This window comes from Hypanus sabinus, chromosome 7, assembly GCF_030144855.1.
Source record: "Hypanus sabinus isolate sHypSab1 chromosome 7, sHypSab1.hap1, whole genome shotgun sequence".
In the NCBI taxonomy this organism is placed as follows: domain Eukaryota; kingdom Metazoa; phylum Chordata; class Chondrichthyes; order Myliobatiformes; family Dasyatidae; genus Hypanus; species Hypanus sabinus.
In genome coordinates this window covers 48,202,549-48,226,510 of record NC_082712.1, presented here as the reverse complement: position 1 = coordinate 48,226,510, position 23,962 = coordinate 48,202,549, and the positions used below count along the sequence as shown (strand labels likewise).

The 23,962-nt window shown below is 40.9% G+C and overlaps 1 protein-coding gene and 1 long non-coding RNA gene across 5 annotated transcripts in view; one reads left to right on the top strand and one right to left on the bottom strand.

Annotated features, from left to right (window-relative positions):
• LOC132396765 (endoplasmic reticulum metallopeptidase 1) overlaps positions 1–23,962 on the top strand; it is a 133,777-nt gene that overhangs the window by 24,641 nt on the left and 85,174 nt on the right. For all 4 annotated transcript variants that reach the window (XM_059974640.1, XM_059974639.1, XM_059974637.1 and 1 more), the window contains exons 9-11: positions 6,208–6,385; positions 20,207–20,397; positions 21,807–21,959. In XM_059974640.1, the coding sequence (XP_059830623.1) occupies positions 6,208–6,385; positions 20,207–20,397; positions 21,807–21,959 (522 nt within the window). The remainder of the gene's footprint in view (positions 1–6,207; positions 6,386–20,206; positions 20,398–21,806; positions 21,960–23,962) is intronic.
• On the bottom strand, positions 6,392–17,831 carry LOC132396766 (uncharacterized). Its single transcript, XR_009513107.1, has 3 exons — positions 14,925–17,831; positions 14,372–14,478; positions 6,392–9,169 (listed from the first exon to the last, which is right to left on the bottom strand). It is a non-coding gene; the product is annotated as an uncharacterized LOC132396766 (long non-coding RNA).

The following is a 23,962-nucleotide window of genomic DNA, read 5'->3' as shown; positions in this document are numbered from 1 at the left end:
CCTTTACCTTAAAGCCATGTCCTGTTGTATTGAGCAGTGGTGCCCTGGGGAAGAGGTGCTGGCTGTCCACTCTATCAGTTCCTCTTAATATTTTGTACACCTCTATCGTGTCTCCTCTCATCCTCCTTCTCTCCAAAGAATAAAGCCTCCCTTAATCTCTGATCGTAATGCATACTCTCTAAACCAGGCAGCATCCTGGTAAATCTCCTCTGTACCCTTTCCAATGCTTCCACATCCTTCCTATAGTGAGGCGACCAGAACTGGACACAGTACTCCAAGTGTGGCCTAACCAGAGTTCTATAGAGCTGTGTCATTACCTCGCGACTCTTAAACTCTATCCCTCAACTTATGAAAGCTAACACCCCATAAGGTTTCTTAACTACCCTATCTACCTGTGAGGCAGCTTTCAGGAATCTATGGACATGTACCCACAGATCCCGCTGCTCCTCCACACTATCAAGTATCTTGCCATTCACTTTGTAAACTGCCTTGGAGTTTGTCCTTCCAAAGTGTACCACCTCACACTTCTCCAGGTTGGACTCCATCTGCCACTTCTCAGCCCACTTTTGCATCCTATCAATGTCTCTCTGCAATCTTCGACAATCCTCTACACTATCCACAACACCACCAACCTTTGTGTTGTCTGCAAACTTGCCAACCCACCCTTCTACCCCCACATCTAGTTCATTAATAAAAATCACGAAAAGTAGAGGTCCCAGAACCGATCCTTGTGGGACTTCACTAGTCACAACCCCCCAATCTGAATGTACTCCCTCCACCATGGCCCTCTGCTTTCTGCAGGCAAGCCAATTCTGAATCCACCTGGCCAACCTTGATGCCATGCCTTCTGAATTTCTGAATAACCCTACCTTGTGGAACCTTGTCAAATACCCTCCTAAAATCCATGTAGATCACATCCACTGTACTACCCTCATCTATATGCCTGGTCACCTCCTCAAAGAACTCTATCAGGCTTGTTAGACACAATCTGCCCTTCACAAAGCCATGCTGACTGTCCTTGATCAGATCATGATTCTCTAAATGCCCATAGATCCTATCTCTAAGAATCTTTTCCAGCAGCTTTCCCACCACAGATGTAAGGCTCATTGGTCTATAATTACCAGGAATATCCCTACTACCTTTTTTCAACAAGGGGACAACATTTGCCCCCCTCCAATCCTCCGGTACCATTCCCTGGATAATGAGGACATAAAGATCCTAGCCAGAGGCTCAGCAATCTCTTTCCTCGCCTCCTGGAGCAGCCTGGGGAATATTCCGTCAGGTCCCTGGGACTTACCTGTCCTAATGCATTTTAACAACTCCACCACCTCCTCTCCCTTGATATCAACATGTTCCAGAACATCAACCTCACTCATACTGTCCTCACCCTCTCACTGGTGAATACTGAAGAGAAGTATTCATTTGAGGACCTCACTTACTTCCACAGCCTCCAGGGCACATCTTCCCACTTTTATCTCTAATCGGTCCTACCTTCACTCCTGTCATCCTTTTGTTCTTCACATAATTGAAGAATGCCTTGGGGTTTTCCTTTACCTTGCTCACCAAGGCCTTCTCATGCCCCCTTCTTGCTCTCCTCAGCCCCTTTTTAAGCTCTTTTCTTGCTATCCTATATCCTTAATAGACCCATCTGATCCCTGCTTCTTAAACCTCATGTATGCTGCCTTTTTCCACCTGACTAGATTTTCCACCTCACTTGTCACCTATGGTTCCTTCACCCTACCATTCTCACCGGGACAAACTTATCCCTAACATCCTGCAAGAGATCCCTAAACGTCGACCACATGTCCATAGTACATTTCCCTGCAAAAACATTATCCCAATTCACACCCACAAGGTCTAGCCTTATAGCCTCACAATTTGCCCTTCCCCAATTAAAAATTTTCCTGTCCTCTCTGATTCTATCCTTTTCCATGATACTGCTAAAGGCCAGGGAGTGGTCAATGTCCCCCAGATGCTCACCCACTGAGAGATCTATGACCTGACCCAGTTCGTTACCTAATACTAGATCTAGTATGGCATTCCCCCTAGTCGGCCTGTCAACATACTGTGACAGGAATCCCTCCTTAACAAACTTAACAAACTCTGCCCCATCTAAACCATTGGAACTAATCAGTTGCCAATCAATATTAGAGAAGTTAAAGTCACCCATGATAACAACCCTGTTATTTTTGCACCTTTCCAAAATCTGCCTCCCAACCTGCTCCTTGGTATCTCTGCTGCTACCAGGGGACCTATAAAATACTCTCAATAGAGTAACTGCTCCCTTCCTGTTCCTGACTTCCATCCATACTGACTGAAAAGAGGATCCTGCTACATTACCAACCCTTTCTGTAGCTGTAATAGTATCCCTGACCAGTAATACTACCCCTCCTCCCCATTCCCCCCCCCCCCCTATCCTTTCTAAAGCACTGAAATCCAGGAATATTGATAATCCATTCCTGCCTGGGTACAGGCCAAGTCTCTGTAATGACCACTACATCATAATTCCGTGTAAGTATCCAAGCTCTCACTTCATCACCTTTGTTCCTGATGCTTCTTGCATTGAAGTACACACACTTTAGCCTACCTTTACACCTTTTATTCTTCTCTTTCCTCAAAACTTCTCTATATGTTAGACCTGGCTTTACTCCATGCACTTTTTCCACTGTTCTATCGCTTTGGGTCCCATCCCCCTTGCAAATTAGTTTAAACCCTCCCTCCCGAATCATTATTTAAATACATTAAAGTTTATTTAAATACATCTTTGCTTGCATTTATTTTGAACAAAGCTGCATTTATTCCTTGCTCTACTTGTTTGCATTGGGACTATGCTTCATTTTTGAATTAACTCTGGTGGTATGGCATAAAAGTTACTGGATTAGTAATGCGGAAACTTGGGCAAACAATCCTTGAGTTCAGATCCCATTAAATTTGGAACAAGAACAAGAACAAGAACAATTTGTTTAAGAACAATGCCACATAACCCTTTTTTTAGATTATTGTAAAAACCCATCTGCTTCATTAATGTTCCTTAGTAAGGAAGTGTGTTGCCCTTGTCTGGTCTCTATGTTAACTCTTACATGCTTGCTATTGTAGTTGATTCTTGATCAGCTAAGGATGTGCAATAAATGCAGGCCATGCCAGCTGTAAAATGAATAAATTAAAATAAATGTTTTACTAATTTGTCCTGTTTGGCACAGTATTACAGTACTGCAGTAAACTTCTACTGTGTGAAGTAATACTCCTTTAATGGGAAGAGATTCCTGGATTTAGTTGCTTCAGGTGTGATAGAGTAGGAGGGACCAGAGGAGGAGGTGTTGCGTTGCTTGTCCGAGAAAATCTTATGGCGGTGCTTTGGAAGGATAGATTAGAGAACTCCTCTAGGGAGGCTATTTGGGTGGAATTGAGGAATGGGAAGGGTGTAGTAACACTGATAGGAGTGTATGATAGGCCACCTAATGGGGAGCGTGAGTTGGAAGAGCAAATGTGTAAGGAGATAGTAGATATTTGTAGTAAACACAAGGTGGTGATTGTGGGAGATTTTAATTTTCCACACGTAGACTGGGAAGCACATTCTGTAAAAGGGCTGGATGGTTTAGAGTTTGTGAAATGTGTGCAGGATAGTTTTTTGTAACAATACATAGAAGTACCGACTCGAGATGGGGCAGTGTTGGATCTCCTGTTGGGGAATGCGATAGGTCAGCTGGCAGATGTATGTGTTGGAGAGCACTTCGGGTCCAGTGATCACAATAGCATTAGTTTCAATATAATTATGGAGAAGGACAGGACAGGACCTAGAGTTGAGATTTTTGATTGGAGGAAGGCTAACTTTGAGGAGATGCGAAGGGATTTAGAGAGAGTGGATTGGGTCAAGTTGTTTTATGGGAAGGATGTAATAGAGAAATGGAGGTCATTTAAGGGTGAAATTATGAGGGTACAGAATCTTTATGTTCCTGTTAGGTTGAAAGGAAAGGTTAAAGGTTTGAAAGCACCATGGTTTTCAAGGGATATTGGAAATTTGGTTTGGAAAAAGAGGGATGTCTACAATAGATATAGGCAGCATGGAGTAAAGGAATTGCTCAAGGAATATAAAGAATGTAAAAGGAATCTTAAGAAAGAGATTAGAAAAACTAAAAGAAGATAAGAGGTTGGTTTGGCAAATAAGGTGAAAGTAAATCCGAAAGGTTTCTACAGTTATATTAAAAGCAAGAGGATAGTGAGGGATCAAATTGGCCCCTTAGAGAATCAGAGTGGTCAGCTATGTGTGGAGCCGAGGGAGATGGGAGAGATTTTGAACGATTTCTTCTCTTCGGTATTCACTAAGGAGAAGGATATTGAATTGTGTAAGGTGTGGGAAACAAGTAAGGAAGTTATGGAACCTATGACAATTAAAGAGGTGGAAGTACTGGCGCTTTTAAGAAATTTAAAAGTGGATAAATCTCCGGGTCCTGACAGGATATTCCCCAGGACCTTGAGGGAAGTTTGTGTAGAAATAGCAGGAGCTCTGACGGAGATCTTTAAGATGTCATTAGAAACGGGGATTGTGCCGGAGGATTGGCGTATTGCTCATGTGGTTCCATTGTTTAAAAAGGGTTCTAGAAGTAAGCCTAGCAATTATAGACCTGTCAGTTTGACATCAGTGGTGGGTAAGTTAATGGAAAGTATTCTTAGAGATAGTATTAATAATTATCTGGATAGACAGGATCTGATTAGGAGTAGCCAGCATGGATTTGTGCGTGGAAGGTCATGTTTGACAAACCTTATTGAATTTTTTGAAGAAGTTACGAGGAATGTTGACGAGGGTAAGGCAGTGGATGTAGTCTATATGGACTTCAGCAAAGCCTTTGACAAAGTTCCACATGGAAGGTTAGTTAAGAAGGTTCAGTTGTTAGGTATTAATGCTGGAGTAATAAAATGGATTCAACAGTGGCTAGATGGGAGTTGCCAGAGAGTAGTGGTGGATAATTGTTTATCGGGATGGAGGCCGGTGACTAGTGGGGTGCCTCAGGGATCTGTTTTGGGCCCAATGTTGTTTGTAATATACATAAATGATCTGGATGATGGGGTGGTAAATTGGATTAGTAAGTATGCCGATGATACTAAGGTAGGAGGTGTTGTGGATAATGAGGTAGGTTTTCAAAGCTTGCAGGGAGATTTATGCTGGTTAGAAGAATGGGCTGAACGTTGGCAGATGGAGTTTAATGCTGAGAAGTGTGAGGTTCTACATTTTGGCAGGAATAATCCAAATAGAACATACAGTGTAAATGGTAGGGCATTGAGGAATGCAGAGGAACAGAGAGATCTAGGAATAACAGTGCATAGTTCCCTGAAGGTGGAGTGTCATGTAGATAGGGTGGTGAAGAAGGTTTTTGGAACGCTGGCCTTTATAAATCAAAGCATTGAGTACAGAAGTTGGAATGTAATGTTAAAATTGTACAAGGCATTGGTAAGGCCAAATTTAGAATATTTTGTGCAGTTCTGGTCACCGAATTATAGGAAAGATATCAATAAATTAGAGAGAGTGCAGAGACGATTTACTAGGATGTTACCTGGGTTTCAGCACTTAAGTTACAGAGAAAGGTTGAACAAGTTAGGTCTCTATTCATTGGAGCGTAGAAGGTTGAGGGGGGGATTTGATCGAGGTATTTAAAATTTTGCGAGGGATAGATAGAGTTGACGTGAATAGGCTGTTTCCATTGAGAGTAGGGGAGATTCAAACGAGAGGACATGATTTGAGAGTTAGGGGGCAGAAGTTTAAGGGAAACACGAGGGGGTATTTCTTTACTCAGAGAGTGATAGCTGTGTGGAATGAGCTTCCTGTAGAAGTAGTAGAGGCCAGTTCAGTTGTGTCATTTAAGGTAAAATTGGTTAGGTATATGGACAGGAAAGGAGTGGAGGGTTATGGGCTGAGTGCGGGTAGGTGGGTCTAGGTGAGATTAAGAGTTCAGCACGGACTAGGAGGGCCGATATGGCCTGTTTCCGTTCTGTAATTGTTATATAGTTATATGGGAAGAGAGAAGGTAATGAGGAAATAATCCCTCTTTAATGGAAGGCGATCAGTCTCTCTGTCAGCTTTATCTCGTAAAGATAATGGATGTTAGTTCCCTGAATTTTTTTATAAAGAATAGGTTAAAAAAATTCACCAGAACCTGTCTTGTTTATTACTTATCTGATGTACTTAACTGAGATTTTTTTGCTTCTGCACAGAAGAACGTGAACAAGGTTTACCTATCAGAACTGTATTTTGATGTTTCACTAACAATCTGGTGCTGCATTTTGATTTACTTTACTCAACGAGATCTGTGCTCTGCTTATGTACCGGGACTGTGGGTGGCTTTTCCTTTACTGGTGAAGTTACTGATAGGTGGACAACTGAAACAAAAAGGTAAACTTTCACATTTATATTCTAGTGCATATAAATGAATACACAGCAGTAATCAGAAAATAATTTGATTGTGCCTTCGCTTTGTGTATATTATCAGTTAATTTTTTTTCGTTTCTTACAAAAACTCAGCTCGCTTCTTGATTGAACTCTTGGTAAAAGGCATGCACAAATGAGCTGCACTGATCATCGGGCATCAGACATTGACTAGAATCTTTGAATGAAATCTTTGTTCCCACTTTTGTTATACTATATTGTACAGTAATTGAAGGTAGTAGTATTCATGAATAATGAATTGTCGATAAATTCAGTGTATGCTTTGTATAAAGAAAAATATGGACTCCCATATTGATGCATTTTCAAAGAAGGCACAACAGATTTTGAGGAGAATTGGAATGTCACCAAAGACACCTACAAATTTCTGCAGATTTACTGTGGGCAATATTCTAACTGTTTGCAGTATGGAGGGGCCACTGCACAGGATTGGAAAAAGCTGCAAAAAGTGTAAATTCAGCCAGCTCCATCCTGGGCACTAGCCTCCCCAGCAAAGAGGACATCTGCAAAAGGTGGTGCCTCAAAAAGGCAGCATCAATCATCAAGGCCCCCCCCCCACCTTCTTCTCATTGTTTCCATCAAGAAAGAGGAGGTACAGGAACATGAAGACACACACTCACTTTTCAGGATCAGATTTTTCTCTGCCATCAGATTTCTGAATGGATAATGAATCCACGAACATTACTTCAGTATTTTTCCTCTTTTTGTACAAATTTAATTTAAAATTCATATATATTTATTTTAATTGATAATAATCATTATTACATATTACAACATAGTGCTGCTGCAAAACGTATGCCAGTGATTTCAAATCTGATTCTGAATTCTTTAAAGATTAGGTTTATTTTTCATGTACATTGAAGCATACAGTGCAATGTGTTACTAGCGTCATCAACCAATGTAGTCCAAGGATAGTGCTGGATACAGCCTGCAAACGTCACCTCGTTTCCAGTGCCAACACAGCATGCCCTGAACTCATTGGAAAACAATTTTTTTGATATTCCTTCCTGGAATTTTATTTTCCAGTTATGAACGAACAGTCAGTGCATCATAATGTTTTGGGCATTCTGCACATGAGATAATTTTCAACAGAAGCAATGTGGTTTCCTCTGTGTTTTGCTGCCTGTGTATAATCCTTGAAAAGGGAGAGGATTGTTTTTCATTTACTTGAGCTTTAAGCTTTGATTGCTACCCTGCAATTTTGTTATCAGCACCAGTACCAAGTTGTTGGTTATGTCACTGTTCACTTAATGAGGTTAACGATTTCCATTTGTACTACTTCCCACAGATTTTCTGTGCTAGGTTTGCTCTGCAGTGTTCTCATGGTTGTTTCTTCCTCTTTTCTGCCTTCAAATTGTTTACATACTTCACCTTTTGTTCTTGAACGTTTATTTGGGCACAGTCTGTGAACCTTTTGTATTTGCAATCTTCTTGCTGGTATAAGCTTTTCTGCTTCTAGCACTGAGCCAGAAAAACTAGTGTTTTTTGAGATGTTAGTGTAAATTTTTCCATAAGTTTTAATTGGGTACAGCTCGGTGAGGTTGTGATGCTGTTCATCTTGTTTTCATGAGTGGAGGGCACTACAATAAAATGTCACTGTAAAATTACCACTTTTCACTAACATAAGTAAGTTTAAAGTAAGTTTCTTCCTTTCCTGCACCCAATTTCTGAAAGGTCCATGAAACCCTTGAACTCTACTCGTTATTTCTTTTTATTGTATTATTTAATTTATAGTACTATGTACTATTTTATTGTACTATGTAATTTATAATAACTTTATACCTTTTCATGTTGTACTGTCTCAAAACATCAAACTTCAGGATGTACAAGTCAGTGATGATAAATCTAATTCTGGAAAGTAAATTCCTTTTTAGTATGGTTAATTCTGATTTGTCAGATCCTTAATTGAGGGCGATTTCAACTCTGTTTGAGGCTCTGTAGGTAGCTGATGCAAAGATTCAAAGTACTTTTTTAAATCAAAGTATGTATGCAGTATACAATCTTGAAATTTGTCCTCCCCACAGACAGTCATGATATATGGAACCTGTTCAAAGAAAAACATCAACTCCCCTTCTTCCATCCCCACAGACATGAAAAAAACCAGAAGTTGTGCAAATGGCATCAAAAGATAAGCGAGAATACAATATAAAACACAAAATCAAAAGATATATTTCAGTTTAGTTCGGTGTTTGTTACCTGCAGGCCACCCTGATTCAAAAAATCTCCTAAAAATAGCAAAAAAAAGTGACCATAAACTAGAACACATCAAATATGTGAATTAGTGTCCAATCTACAAACCGTGTTGTTTAAACCTTGCTCTGGCACCATCCTTCAACAGCATTGAGAGAGAGAGAGAGAGAGAGATCACTGGAACACAAGGACCTTCCCTCAGGAGTAGCGAGTGAGAGGAAGTTAGAGCCTCCCACTTGTAGACACCCTTCTCTGGCAGCAGAGAGTGAGAGGCTTGTCGACGGTGCTGAACCCTCACTTGCCCTCTGCACCCACCTCAATGATTTCAGTTGTCCTTGGTGCTTGAATTGGTGAGATCGCTGAGAGATGGAGTTGATCATGGGCTAGTGCTCCATCTCCAGGCTTCCTGGCCTCCATGCCGCACACTTCGTTTGCCGCCTTGTAGAATCCTCTCGGAGACAACAAAGCACCAGATCATCAGTTCATCCCGAAAATACACCGCCAGAATATAGATAACAGGCTCCAACAGTATCAGAATCACATCTGAAATAAAAAGTAAGGACCAGCTTGAGGATGTCACCCTTGGTAGTGTTGTTCGCTGGCGCCATCTTCTGACGAGGCCAGTGTTAACCTCCTGTTAATCCACAATGGTAACACTATATAAATATCTATTTTAAGTTGGTACGTGTTTAATTTATGATAAGTAAATTCTAAGACTTGCTAAAAATTCTGTTAATTATAGACTGTTAATCTGATTTAGTGTTTGGGAAGATGACTGAGTCCATTTTTAAGGATGAAGTTTCAGGGTGCTTGGAGGTATATGTTAAAATAGGCTAAAGCCGGCATGATTTCCTCAAGGGGAAGTCTTGCCTAAAAAATCTTTTGGAATTTTTTAAGGAAATAATAAGTAGGAGAATAGGTGGATGTTGTGTATTTAGATTTTCAGAAGGCCTTTAACAAGATGCCGCACAAGAGGTTGCTTAAACAAAGTATGAGCCCAATGGTAATACAGGAAAGGTAGATTGTACAGGAAGATTGGCTGACTGGCAGGAAACAAAGAGTGAAAATAAAAAGGGCCTTTTCTAGTTGGCTGCTGCTGGCTAGTGGTGTTCTGCATGATTTGGTGTTTGGACTGAGCTTTTTCATGTTATATTGTCAGTGATTTGGATGGTGGAATTGATGGCTTTGTGGCAAAGTTGACAGACCATACAAAGGTAGGTGGAGGGGCAGATTTTGTTGAGAAAGCAGGGAGTCTACAGAAGGACTTGATTGGGAGATTAGGCAAATAAGTGGCAGATGGAATATTATGGAGGAAATGTATGGCCATGCACTTTATTTCTTTAGCCAGAGGGTGGTGCATCATTGCCACAAATGGTTGTGGAGGACAAGTCATTGAGTATATTTAAAGTGGAGGTTGATGGAGTTTGATTAGTCAGGGTGTTGGAGATTATGGAAGAAGGCAGGATAATAGAGTTGAAATGGAGTTGACAGCTGCTTTCCAAAAATGTAATGCAAGGATTTCCAAATACCTCGCAAAGCTTGTATGTGTTTATACCTTCATTTTCCCTGTTTATTTTATGAGGACAAGCTAGCTGGCTTCCAGAATAACAGCTACTTGCATGAAGCTTGGCTTGATCTTGTTTCACTGGCCTATTAATTGGTCATGGGGCACCTGTTTCAAAATCCTTTGCTCCATTATTGTTCTGGGTCTTAACCCGTGGAGAGGTTAATATATAAGCATTTGTTTGCGATTGCTCCAGCCACAGCTGTGTACTGTTTATACCACAGTGTCCCCAAGCCTAGCAAATTCAACCCCCATCCAATACCTTTATTTTTCTCTAACCCCCCCCCCCCCATTAAAACCTTCAACACAGACTTGCTGTGACTCAGCCTTTGTGTGTGGTTAGAGCATACTGACTGACAGCTTCCCAACAAAACTGGTGCAAACCCATTGTTTTGATAAACCTTGTAGTCTTGGATCACACAAGCATTTTGGAAAGGGAGGGAGAGCAGCCAGATGTCTTGGTACATATTGATACTAATGTCTAGGAAAGGAAAAGCAAAGAGGTCCTGAAAAGAAAATTTAGAGAGCTAGGTAGAAAGCTGAGAAGCAGGACCTCTAGGGTAGTAATTTTTGGATTGCTGCCCGTGCCACGTACCGGTAAGGGCGAAAGACAGGATGATTTGGCAAATTAATGCATGGCTGAAAAACTGATGCAGGGGGCAGGGCTTCAGGATCTTGGATCATTGAGATCTCTTCTGGGGGAGGTATGACCTGTTCATAAGTGACAGGTTGCATCTGAATGCGAGGGGAACCAATATCGTTGCCAGCAGGTTTGTTAGAGCTGTTGGGAAGGGTTCAAACATTTGGCAGGGGGTTGGGAACTGGAATGAAGGGACTCGGGATAGGATGGATGGTATAAAAGCAAACATGGTGTGCAGTCAGACTGTCAGGAAGGGTAGGCAGATGATAGGACAAAATTGCAGCCATCAGTATGAGTATCAGTGCATTCGGGATGTAGAATCAAAAAGGGTAGCAAATACAGTACTCAGTGTTATATCCGAGTGCACGGAGTATAAGAAATAAGGTGGATGATCTTGTTGCATTATTACAGATCGTTAGGTATGATGGTTGTGGCCAACACTGAATCGTGGCTGAAGGATGGTTGCAGTCAGGAGCTGAATGTCCAAAGTTACACGGATTGGAGGGATGGGGGGTAGGCAGAGGGGGTGGTGTGGCTCTACTGGCAAAGAATGGCATCAAATCAGTAGAAGGATGTGACATAGACCATAAGACCATAAGATGTAGAAGTAGGCCCAACGAGTCTGCTCTGCCGTTCAGTCATGGACTGATCCAATTCTTCCAGTCATCCCCACTCCCCTGCCTTCTCCCCACACCCTTTGATGCTCTGGCTAATCAGGAACCTATCTATCTCTGCCTTAAATGCACCCAATGACTTGGCCTCCACAGCAGCTCGTGGCAACAAATTTCACAGACTTACCACCCTCTGACTAAAGTAATTTCTCCCCATCTCTATTCCAAATTGACATCTTTCAATCCTGAGTTGTGCCCTCTTGTTCTAAACTCCCCTACCATGGGAAATAACTTTGCCATATTTAATCTGTTCAGGCCTTTTAACATTTGGAATGTTTCTGTGAGATCCTCCCTTCATTCTCCTGAACTCCAGGGAATACAGTCCAAGAGCTGCTAGATGTTCCTTATACAGTAACCCTGTAGGACATAGGATTGGAGATATTGAATCCTTGTGGGTTGAGTTAAGAAACTGCAAGGGTAAAATTACTCTGATGGCAGTTATATACAGGCCTCCCAACAGTGGCTGGAATGTGGACCAAAAGGGCAATGTTATAATAGTTTTGTAGATTTCAGCATGCAGGTTGATTGGGAAAATCAGGTTGGAAATGGATCTCAAGAGAGTGCGTTTGTTGAATGCATATGAGATGGCTTTTTAGAGCAATTAGTCATTGAGCCTACTAGGGGATCAGCTATGCTGGACTAGGTGTTATGTAATGAACTCTCATTTGATTAGGGAGCTTAAGGTTTAAAAAAAAAACAACAGGTAGCAATCACAATATGACTGAATTCAACTTGAAACTTGATAGAGAGAAGGTAAAGTCTGATGTAGCAATATTTCACTGGAGTAAAGAAAATTACAGTGGTACGAGAGGGGAGCTGGTCAAAGTAAATTGGAAGGAGCTGCTGGTAGGGATGAGACCAGAACAGCAATGGCATGAGTTTCTGGGAAAAATGAGGGGGATACAGGATAGATGTATTCCAAAAATGAATATATACTCAAATGGAAAAAAAAGTCCAATTGTGGTTGACAAGGGAAGTAAAAGCAAAAGAGCAAAAATACAACAAAGCAAAAATTAGTGGGAAGACAGGATTGGGAAGCTTTTAAAGCCCTTCAGAGAGCAACTAAAAGAATCATTAGGAGGGAAAAGATGAAGTATGAAAGCAAGCTAGCAAATAATATCAAAATAGTTGGTAAAAGCTTTCTCAAGTGTGCAAAAAATGAAATAGAGAAGAGAGTTGACTGCTAGAAAATCAGGCTAGAGAAATAATAACGGGTTCAAAAAGATGGCAGATGAACTAAATGAGTTTTTGCATCAGTCTTCACTGTGGAAGACACCAGCAGTGTGCTAGATCTTGAAGGGCGTGAGGGAAGAGAAGTGAATGCAGTTACAATTACAAAGGAGAAAGTGCTCAAAAAGCTGAAAGACCTAATGGTACATATGTCACCTCGATCAGATGAACTGCACCTTAAGTTTTGAAAGAGGTAGCGTTAGAAATTGTGGCGGCATTAGTAATGATCTTTCAAAAATCATTGGACTGAGGACTGGAAAATTGCAAATGTCACTCCACACTTCAAGAAAGAAGGAAGGCAGCAGAAAGGAAATTATAGACTCGTGGTTGGGAAGATGTTAGAGTCAATTGTTAAGGATGAGGTTGTGGAGTACCTACTTAGAGTCAAGGGACAAGATAGGACAAAGTCAGCATGGTTTCCTTAAAGGAAATCCTTGCCTGACAAACCTAGTAGAATTCTTTAAGGAGATTACAAGTAGGATAGATAAAGGGGATGCAGTGGATGTTGTATATTTGGACTTTCAGAGGGCCTTTGGCACTGTGACACACTTGAGGCTGCTTACCAAATTAAGAGTCCATATTATTACAGGGAAGTCACTGGCATGGTTAGGGCATTAGATGATTGGTAGGAGGCAGTGAGGGGTGATGAAGGGATTCTTTTCAGATTGGCTACCAGTGACTAGTGGTGTTCTGTAGGGGCCAGTGTTGGGACCACTTATTTTTCTGCTGTATGTCAATGATTTAGATGATGAAATAGATGGCTTTATTGCCAAGTTGCTGATGATGTGAAGATTGGTGGAGGGGCAGGTACTGTTGAGGAAACGGATAGGCTGCAGAGGACTAAGACGGATTAGGAGAATGGGCAAGCAAGTGGCAAATGAAATACAATGTTGGAATGCATGGCCATGCATTTTGGTAGGAGCAATAAATATGCAGACTATTTTCTAAATGGAAAGCAAATCTAAAAATCTGAGATGCAAAGGGACCAGAGAGTCCTTGTGCAGAACACCCTAAAGGTTAATTTGCAGGTAGAGTCAGTAGCGAGGAAGGCATTTGCCATGTTAACATTCATTTCAAGAGATCTAGAATACAAGAGCAGGGATGTGATGCTGAGGCTTTATAAGGCACTGGTGACACCTCACCTTGGGTATTGTGAATAGTTTTGGACTCCTCATCTAAGAAAAGATGTGCTGGCATTGGAGAGGATTCAGAGGAGGTTCACAAGGATGGTTCAGGGAATGAAAGGGTTATCATAGAAGGAATGTTTGATAGCTCTGGGTCTGTACTCGCTGGAATTCAGAAGGACGGTGGGGGGGGGGGGGTTGCGAAACTCATTGAAACCTTTCGAATGTTGATAGGCCTGGAGAGAGTGGATGTGGAAAGGATGTTTCCCATGTCCATAAGACATGGAAGCAGAATTGGGCCATTCAGCCCATGAAGTCTGCTCCGCCATTCCATTGTGGATCGCACTCAACCTCATACACCTGCCTTCTTGCCATATCCTTTGATGTCCTGACCAATTAGGAAATAATCAACTTCCGCCTTCCACCTTAAATATACGCACGGATTTGGTCTCCACTGCAATCTATGACAGAGCATTCCACAGATTTACTACTCTAGCTAAAAGAATTCCTCCTTACCTCTGTTCTAAAGGATCCAACATAGGAAACATCCTCTTCGCATCCACCCTGTCCAGTCCTTTCAAGGTTCAGTAGGTTTTGATGAGATCCTCCCATGGTAGGAGAGTCTAGAACCAGAGGGCATAGCTTCAGGATAGAGGGGCATTTATTTATAACAGAGATGCAGATAAATTTCTTTAGCCAGAGGCTGGTGAATTTGTGAAATTTATTACCAGAGGCAGCATGGAGGCAAAGGTCATTGGATGTTTTTAAGGCAGAGCTTGATAGTTTCTTGATTGGACATGGCATCAAAGCTTACAGAGAGAATGCCGGGGAGTGGGGCTGAGGAGGGGAAAGAAGGATCAGCCATGACAGAATGGCGGAGCAGACTCATTGGGCCAAATAGCCTAATTCTGCTTGCACATGCTCTTTGAACTTGCCCCTTCTCACCTTAAATTTTGCATTTTGGTGTTAGACATTTCAACATGGTGGGGGTGGGTGGGTGGAAGATGCTGTTTTTTGACTCCATCAGTGCATCTCATAATATTATAAACCTCCATCAGATCTCCCTTACCTCTCCTGCTCCAGAGAAAATAACCCAAGTTTGTTCAACTTCTCCTATAGCACATGCTCTCTAATTCAGGCAGCATTCTGGTAATTCTCTTCTGTATCCTCTCCAAATCCTTGACATCTCTCCTATAATGGGACGGCCAGAATTGAATGTAAGCAATGCAGCCTTGCTAGAGTTTTACAAAGCTTCGAAGCAACTTCCCAACTCTTAAACTTGGTCTCTTGATTAATAAAAACAAGTATGCCATATGCCCTTTTTTTAATCACTCTATAAGCTCCCCACTTTAAGGGAGCTATGAACTTGGATGCTAAGATCCCTCTGCTCATCAACATTGTAAGTGTCTAGACATTAGCAGTGTACTGTGTCTTTACTTTTGATATCCCAAAATACAACAATTCACAATTGACTGGGGTTAAATCCATCTTTCATTTCTCTGCCCATATCTGCAACTGATCTGTACCCCACTGAATCCTTTTGTGAGTTTACTATACCATCCACAACACCACCAATATTTGTATTATATGCAAATTTACTAACCCACCCATCTTTGTTTTCATCCAGGTCATTTAAGCATTTATATAAACTCAATGGTTACTTTAATAGGCATACCCGTACACTTGTTCATTAATGCAAATATCTAATCAGCCAATCATGTGGCAGCAACTCAATGCATAAAAAGCATACAGACATGGCCAAGAGATTCAGTTGTTGTTCAGACCAAACATCAGAAAGGGGAAGCAATGTAATCTGAGTGACTTTGACTATGGAATGATTGTCGGTGCCAGATGGGGTGGTTTTGAGTATCTCAGAAACTACTGATTGCCTGTTTTCACACACAATGATCTCTATAGTTTACAGAGAATGGTATGAAAAAACATCCAGATACTGGCAGTTCTGTGCATATGTGCTTTGTTCATGAGAGAGGTTAGAGGAGAATGACCTGACTGGTTCAAGTTGACGGGAAAGCAATGGTAATTCAAATAACTTCAACAGTGGTGTGCAGAAGAGCGCGTATAACCTTCAAGTGGATGGGCTACAGCAGCAGAAGACCATGAACATATACTCAGTCACCACTTTATTAGGTACAGGAGGGAGCCACAGACCTTCAGCCAGAATAAACCAATTCTGAACCCAAACAGTTGCTTCACTATGGATCCCATGCATCTTAATCTTGTGGATGAGCCTCCCATGAGGCACCTTGTCAAATGCCTTACTAAAATCCATATAGACAACATCCACAGCTCTGCCATCATCAATTACACTTGTCATCTTTAAAAACTCAATGAAGTTTGTAAGACATGACTCGCCCCGTACAAAACCATACAAACTGTCCTCAATTAGACCGTGGTTTTCCATATGCTCACAAATCCTATATCTGAGAATTGACTCCAGAAACTTCCCTGCTACTGATGTGAGATGTATCACTCTATAGTTTCCAGGATCATCCTGGAAACATATCTGAGAAAGCTTCTGATATGTTAATCAGGAAGCTACTCGCAAAGTGCGGCTTAGTTTGAAGCTGAAGTAGAGTTTAAGGGGCTTTATGAAAGTTGCAAGCATTCGGTTTTCGTGAGTAAAATAAACCAGAATCTACTCTACGTCCATTAAGGTAATTGTATGAAATTCAATTGGGAGACAAAAATCTGCTTGTAAAAGTAGTTGCAAAGACCAAAGCCCAGCTGGATGAATGGAAGGTCAAAACGAAGTGGCAGTATGAAAATGGAGGATTCGTCAGATGATGATGTGGATGAGAAAACCAAGAGGAGAGATCAGATCAATGAAATATACGCACCTCCCCAAGATCAAAATGCACAAACTAGATGACTTTATACATCTATATGGGTAGGGAATGTGGAAAAAGGTCAAATGCATGTAAATTAGACTAACTCAAGAATATACTTTAGGAAGAGTTGGACCAAGGGCCTTTTTCTATGCTGCGTAATGGACTGATTTGGACATATCAACACCATATGAGTTGATAGAGTGAGCAGGCTTTGAATAAGTTTTGATAAAAGCATAATTATGATGACATGAAGCGCATGCTGCTAAGACCTAGGAGCAGAATTAGACTGTATGGCCTATTGAATCTGCTCTGTACTGGTTGGCTGCATGTGACGTGTTAACCTTGTAACCTTTGGCTGATCAAGAATCTACTAACCTCAGCTTTAAATGTACACAGTGACTTGGCCTCCATAGCAGTTCTGCCTAAAATAAATTCTTCCTGGTCTCTGTTCTAAAGGGTATTGTTTTATTCTGAGGCTTATGCCCCTTAGTCCTAGACACCTTTCCCCTACTGGAAATACCTTGTCCATGTCTACTCTATCCAGACCTTTCAATATTCTGTAGATTTCAATGAGATTTCATCACCTTCTCCCCCCCCACCCCCAATCCTTCTAAACTATGAGTGCAGGCTGAGACCGATCAAAGGTTTCTCATACATTAACCCTTTCACCCCCAGGATAATTTTCATAAACCTCCTCTAGATGATCTCCAACGTCAGCACATCCTTCCTTAGATATGGTCCCGGAACTGTTCACAATACTCCAAATGTGGTCTGACCAGCACCTTGTAATACCTCAGCATTACATCCTTGCTTTTATAATCCAGTTTTTATAAAATGAATGCTAATGTTGTGTAAAGGGGGTTTCTTCTTTTTTCTTTGTTACTGTTGGGAAAGGGTTTCCTTTTGTTAACTAGCAGGAATGCTAATTTACTGATAACAAGAATGGTATTCCTTTGTAAACCAAATGGGGATTAATGTTCTTTCTTCTGAGTCTGTAAACTTTTGATGACTGGCTTTTGGGCAGATCGGCGCGAGGGGGTCGAGAGAGAGAGGACGCAATGCTCTAAGCTGGGCGAGGATCGGACCCCAAAGGGGGGGTCCGAGGCCGGGAGGTACTCCGGGGGGGGGGGGGGGGATGAAGCTAGATGTACTTGGTTGACCACTCGGAGGGTCCTGAGCTGCGAGTCGAGGAGTTCGGAGGGGATTGAATGGTGGCCAGAAGACTTCAGTAATTGAGCTCCAACGGTTGTGCACGAAGTGGTTTGGACTTTGATAAGTTTGGCGCCTTTTCTTTATTTTTTTCTCTTTATCTATACTGTATCGTTATTAATCACTTAGTTATAGTAACCTTTATAAATTGTACTCATTTAACCGCTTATGGTGTACTGTCTGTTTTTTGTGCGAGGCGGGGACATCCCACAGCATCCACACCAGCTGATTACCCAGTTTGGCGGGGCCGAAGGCTGCTACCCCTAGACGAAATGAGCTGAGCGAGCCTGAGGCGACCCAGGGGGTTACAGTTGCATTTGTACTTTCTTAGTACCAATTCAACCTACAAATTAACATTTAGTGAATCCTGCACCAGGATCCCAAGTCAATTTGCATCTCCAATTTCTGAATTTTCTCCCCATTTAAAAAAAATAGTCTGTTTCTTTATTCCTTCTACCAAAGTGCATAATCCAACACTGTATTCCATCTGCTACTTCTTTGCTCATTCTCCCAAGCTATCCAAGACCTCCTCCAGACACCCTGCTTTGTTATTAACATATATTAGGTTATTATCATATAACATGAAAAGTAGCAGACCTAGCTACAGAACACCAATTGTCACCAGCAGCCAACCAGAAAAGGCCTCCTTTATTCCCACTCTTTGTCTTCTGCCAGTTTGTTAACTTTCTATGTATGCTAGTGTCTTTCCTGTAATTCCATGGGCTCTTGTTTGTGTTACCTGGGCTCTTCATGTGTTACCTTGTCAGACACCATGTGAAAATCCAAGTAAACAATATCTACTGATTTTGTCTGTCCTGCTTTAATTTCCTCAAAGGATTCCAACAGATTTGTCAGGCAGGATTTTCCCCTAAGGAAACCACGCTGACTTGATCCTGTTTTATGTGCTTTCAAGTACCCCCACCCCCAAGACTTTGCCTATAAGTTCCTGTCTTTTGCCCCTCTCTCTTAGAGTTATCAATTTTCTAGTCCTTTGAAACAATTCCAGAATCTAGTGATTCTTGAAAGAGCACTGCTAATGCCTTCATAATCTCTTCTGCTACCTCTTCCAGATGACTAGTCCATGCAGTCCAGGTAACTTGTCCACATTCAGACTTTTCAGCTTCCCAAGTACCTTCTCCATAGTGATAATGACTATGTTGCTGGTGTCTTTGAAAGTGAAGACCGATGGAAGCTGGTCAGTTCATCTGCTGTTTCTCCCCAATTAAAACTACTTCTCCAGTGTCATTTGCTAGCTGAATGATGTCCACCCTTGTGTATCCTCTACTCTTTTATATCTGGAAGTACTTTGGTATCCCCTTTAATTATTACCTTCATGTTTCATCTATTCTCCCCTTATTTCTTTTTTTATTTGCCTTCTGTTGGTCTTTGAAAGCTTCTTCTAGCTTCCTGCTAGTTTTGCAATATTGTATGCCTTCCTTTTGGTTTTATGCTGTCTTTGACTTCCCTTATCAGCCAGAATTGCTTCATACTCCCTTTAGAATGCTGCTGCTTCTTTATGATGAATTAATGCTCCATCTTCTGAATTACTTCTAGAAACTCCAGCATTGTTGCTGTACAATCATTCGTACTGGGTTCCCTTACCAATCAGCTTTGACCAGCTCTTCTCTCATGCCTCTGCAATTACCTCTATTCAACCGCAATACCAATACATCTGATTTTTGGCACTTCCTCTCAAACTGCAATTTGCAAAGTTAGTAAAATTGAGAGTCCGGAATACATTACTCGGTAGATGGATTGAATCCTTTGGAAGGTCTTTCTAACAGCTGCATTTGTCTTCATTGTTGCTCTAGGGTTCCACTTTTGATGCACAATATCATAGCAGTTTTTCTGTTAAGATGTACATGATATATTTTTGAATTATAACAACATTCAGCAAAATTGTGTTATAATTAAGCATTTCTTATATACCATTCACTTTTCTATTTAGTTTTATTTTTTTCCCTTCCCCACCCAAAGTACTTAGAAGATTTGTGTCAGGTTTGCATATTGACATGAGTGAAATCATACTATTTATCATTGTGTATTTTTGCCTTGTTGATTATTTAATTTTGAGAATGTCTTTTTCTCCTGGGTTGTCTTGTTTTCTAAATTTTCCTCTTAAAGTGAAAGGAATTCCTGTGTATCATGCTGAAAGAAAACTGTTTCGTGACAGTTTTTAGAAGTTGCAAAAATTTCTATTTAAAACTTAATTTTTCCTGTGGCTAATTTGTGGTATATTTGAAATATCAGTTTATTTGTTTATTGATTTTCTAATTATTTCTTTGTGATCAAGGTCCTACATTGAAGCTGATGGCAATTTATTTTCTGGGCCTGTCTGTTCCTCATCTTTTGACTATGTATCTATTTTGGGCTGCATTTGAAATGTTCACACCTATCCTCGGTCGAAGTGGGACTGAGATACCTCCGGATATTGTACTGGCTTCTATCATTGCAGCATGCACAATCATTCTAACAACTTATTTTGTAAGTTATCCTATTACATTATTTTTAAGCTTTGAAGTTTTAAAAAGGTAAAGCAAAGATATTTAATGTTTTGCTGTACTGAAATAGAAAATTATTAATAAACATTTCTTAAAGGCACAGTGCAGTTTTAGTTTTGAGTTGCATCCCTTTATAGCTGTTGAAGTCCTGGTCAGACTGTACTGCAAGTCAGTAAACTGGCATTATATTGAATTTTTGTAGCTGTAAGTAGGCAGTTTCACCTAACAGGTTTGTGTCATTTTTTTCACCCCAATTTAACTTTCCTCATCCAAAACTTAATTTGATTAGTAGAATCAACAGAAGTAGGTCCTTTTGTATCTCATCCCTGCTCATCATGTTGCCTATCTACATTGATCTTGTTTACCCACAATGTGCCCCATCCCTTTTGTGCCTTTCCTACCAAAATATCTGTCTAAATGCCTGAGACATATTGAAAATTTATATGCAACCCTGAGTTCTTACTTAACATATCGCCAATGCATTTGATAAGCTAACGGAGATATTCAGTGTTCTCTACATAAATGTTTTCTCTTTCATTTGATTGGGAGCTTCATGGTATCATTTGTTGCTCATCCTTCTCTACACCTTTTCCAACCTTCTGACTTTGGTCAAAAAAATTATAAATTACAAGGATGACCAATGTCTATTTTGCTTTCAATTTTATGCCTGAATAATAGTTTCTTTATTTGGGTGAATTTGTGATGAGAACTCCCTGATATCCAAGCATTCCTCTTCTATTTATAAAGTGAGTTCATGCAAAATATTTTCAGGTTAAAGCATTGCACATCTTCTCTGCTGTGCACTTGCTCAGTATAACTGCTCTGGCAAGTTATCCAGATCAACTTCTAATTTCCTGTTATCCTCATCTAATTCTTTCTTTAACAGATTTCTTTAATTTTTCATTCAGATCACCAGGCCATTAAATTCTATCAGATAGCGTCATGTTTATAAGTACATTTTGATGGGAATGATGAAAAATCTAGTGTGTCCATAATGTGGCCTTTGATTTTTGTTCTGGGTCTTAAATTGTGGAGAGTGTGACATGCCAATGTGTTTCAATATATAAGTAATTTTTTGCAATTGCTCCAGCCACAGCTGTTTACTGTTAATAGCCATGGTGTCCCCAAACCTAGCAAATTCAACCCCCATCCAAAACCTTTATTTTTCTCTAACCCCCCCCCTCTCTGCGCCCCCACCCCCATCCAACCATTAAATCCTTTAACACAGACTTGCCATGCCTCAGTCTTTGTGTGTGGTTAGAGTATACTTACAGTTTCCCAACAAAACTGGTGCAATCCCATTGTTTTGATAAACCTCGTAGTCCCCACTTACTTAGCAATGGTGTTGTGTCTTCTGCTTTCAGTTACTTACTCTAAAGGTATTTTCTTTAGGTAAGCCTGATCTACCTGTGCCGCAGTACCAAGTGGACTCTGCTGAGTTTGGCGATTGTGTTTCTGGGTTCTGCCTCCCTTGTGTGTAGTGGAGTGTTCTTTCCATATTCAGGTGAACCTACTAGTCCACATCCCAAACGAATCTTCCTGCAGGTAAGGGGTACTTTGATTACTTGCAACAGAGCTTGCTGGCTCTACTAGAAGAAGGGCAACTTATATTTTTATAAGTCTTTTTTAATCTCAGGAGACTGCAAATATTTGCAGTCAGAAGTATTTCTGAAGTCTAAAATCTTGTAAAATAACCAAATTGCTGACTGTAACAGGGTCAGAAATGGCATTGGACTAACGCTCTGCTTTTGTTGGTTATGTAAATAAGGTAGGTAGACTGTTCCTATTGTTCTTCAAGGAAAAAGATGTGGGATAATTTTAACCACATCTGACAGGGCAGATATGATTTCACTCAAGGTACAGCATTTCTGACAGTGTTGCACTCCCTCAGCACTGTGCCAGAATGTGGGCTTGCATTTAGGGCTTAAGTGGGGGGGGGGGAGAAATAGGATTTGAAGTCTCGCTCCTCCTGACTCTGATCAGAAGGTGCTGATGCATGCAGAGCTGGCATTCAAGACATAAACAGCTAGTGGAAATGCCCAGTTCTGAAATGTTAATATGATCCTTTAAGCAGATTGAAACCGCTGGTTTTGAATTGTGTTCAGGATGCTGCCTGAACATGCAGTGAATCTGGAAAGATAATTGTGTTTAGTATCCAGGGTGTTGGGGTCAGCAGGCTTGATCAGGCAAGTGTGATTTGAGAAGTGGTAGCTTGTCTCAGTTAGGAAATTTACTTGTTTTAGTATCTCATATAGACTTCTTACATTTGGATTAACTTCTTTTTCCACTTTAAACCTCTTTAGTGGTTAGCTCTAGAGTGAAGTTTGATCTTGGAACTTTATTGAGCCATAGTGCTTTAAAATAGTAGCTCAGAATGGCTTGTAAGGGGGCTGGGGTGGATAGATTTGGGTATGCGATGAGAACATTTGTTGGTGTTTCCTTAGTTCATGAGTCGTGAGTAAAATGGTAGATTTTACAGTAGATGATAGATGCAACTGGGTAATTTTTTGTCTTCATCACCTGATTGGTAATCAGAGTTGTTTCTTTGTCATTATCTGCATCTTCGACTGTGCTCCCTGGTGCCCTACCATTCACTGTGTATGTCCTATGCTGGTTTGTCCTCCCAAAGTGCAAATCATCACACTTGTCTGCATTAAATTAATCTGCCAGTTTCCGGCTGGTCCAGCTTTCATGGCCTTCCATACTGTCTGCTTTGCCCCCTAAACTTGGTGTCAACTGCAAATTTACAGATCCAGTGTATTCACATTATCAACCAGACCATTAATATAGATAGCAGAGTCCTTGCTAATGTCCATGTAGACAATTTCCATTGCCTTCATGAATTTTCTTGATAATGCCCTTTCTATCCCAATACTTAACCTGTGCTTTAGAATACCTTCCTATAACTTGCCCACTACTGATGTCAGTTCCCTGGCCTATAATTTCCAGTTTATTCTTCAAGCCTTCTTGAACAATGGAACAGCATTAGCTATCCTGCAGTCCTGCAGCACTGCAGCACATCACCTGTGGCTATGGATGTTTTAAATACATGTTTCAGGTCAATTTGCCCTTTAATCTGCACCAGCTTTCCACAAGGTCCTAGAGAATACCGTGTCAGGTTCTGGGGACTTATCCACCCCATTTTGCCTCAAGACAGCAAGCACCTCATCTCTAATCCAACATGGTCCACCTTACTACTGTTTTGCCTCAGTTTTATAGACCCTTTGTCCTCTCCCAAGTAAGTACAGATACAAAAGATCCATTTCAGATCTCCCCCATCTCATTCAGTCTCATGTAGAAATGACCATGCAGATCTTCAAAAAGACCAACTTTGTCCCTTGCCATCTTTTTGCTCTTAATATATCTGTAAGAAGCTCTTGGGATTCTACTTCACCTAGTCTATCAGAACAACCTCGTGTCTTTTAGCCCTCTTGATTTCCCTCTTAATTTTCCTCGTGTTCTCTTGCAATTCTTATACTCCTCAAGCACCTCATTTGCTCGTTGCTGCCTTTTCCTGCTATGCACCTTTTTCTTAACCAAAGCCTCAA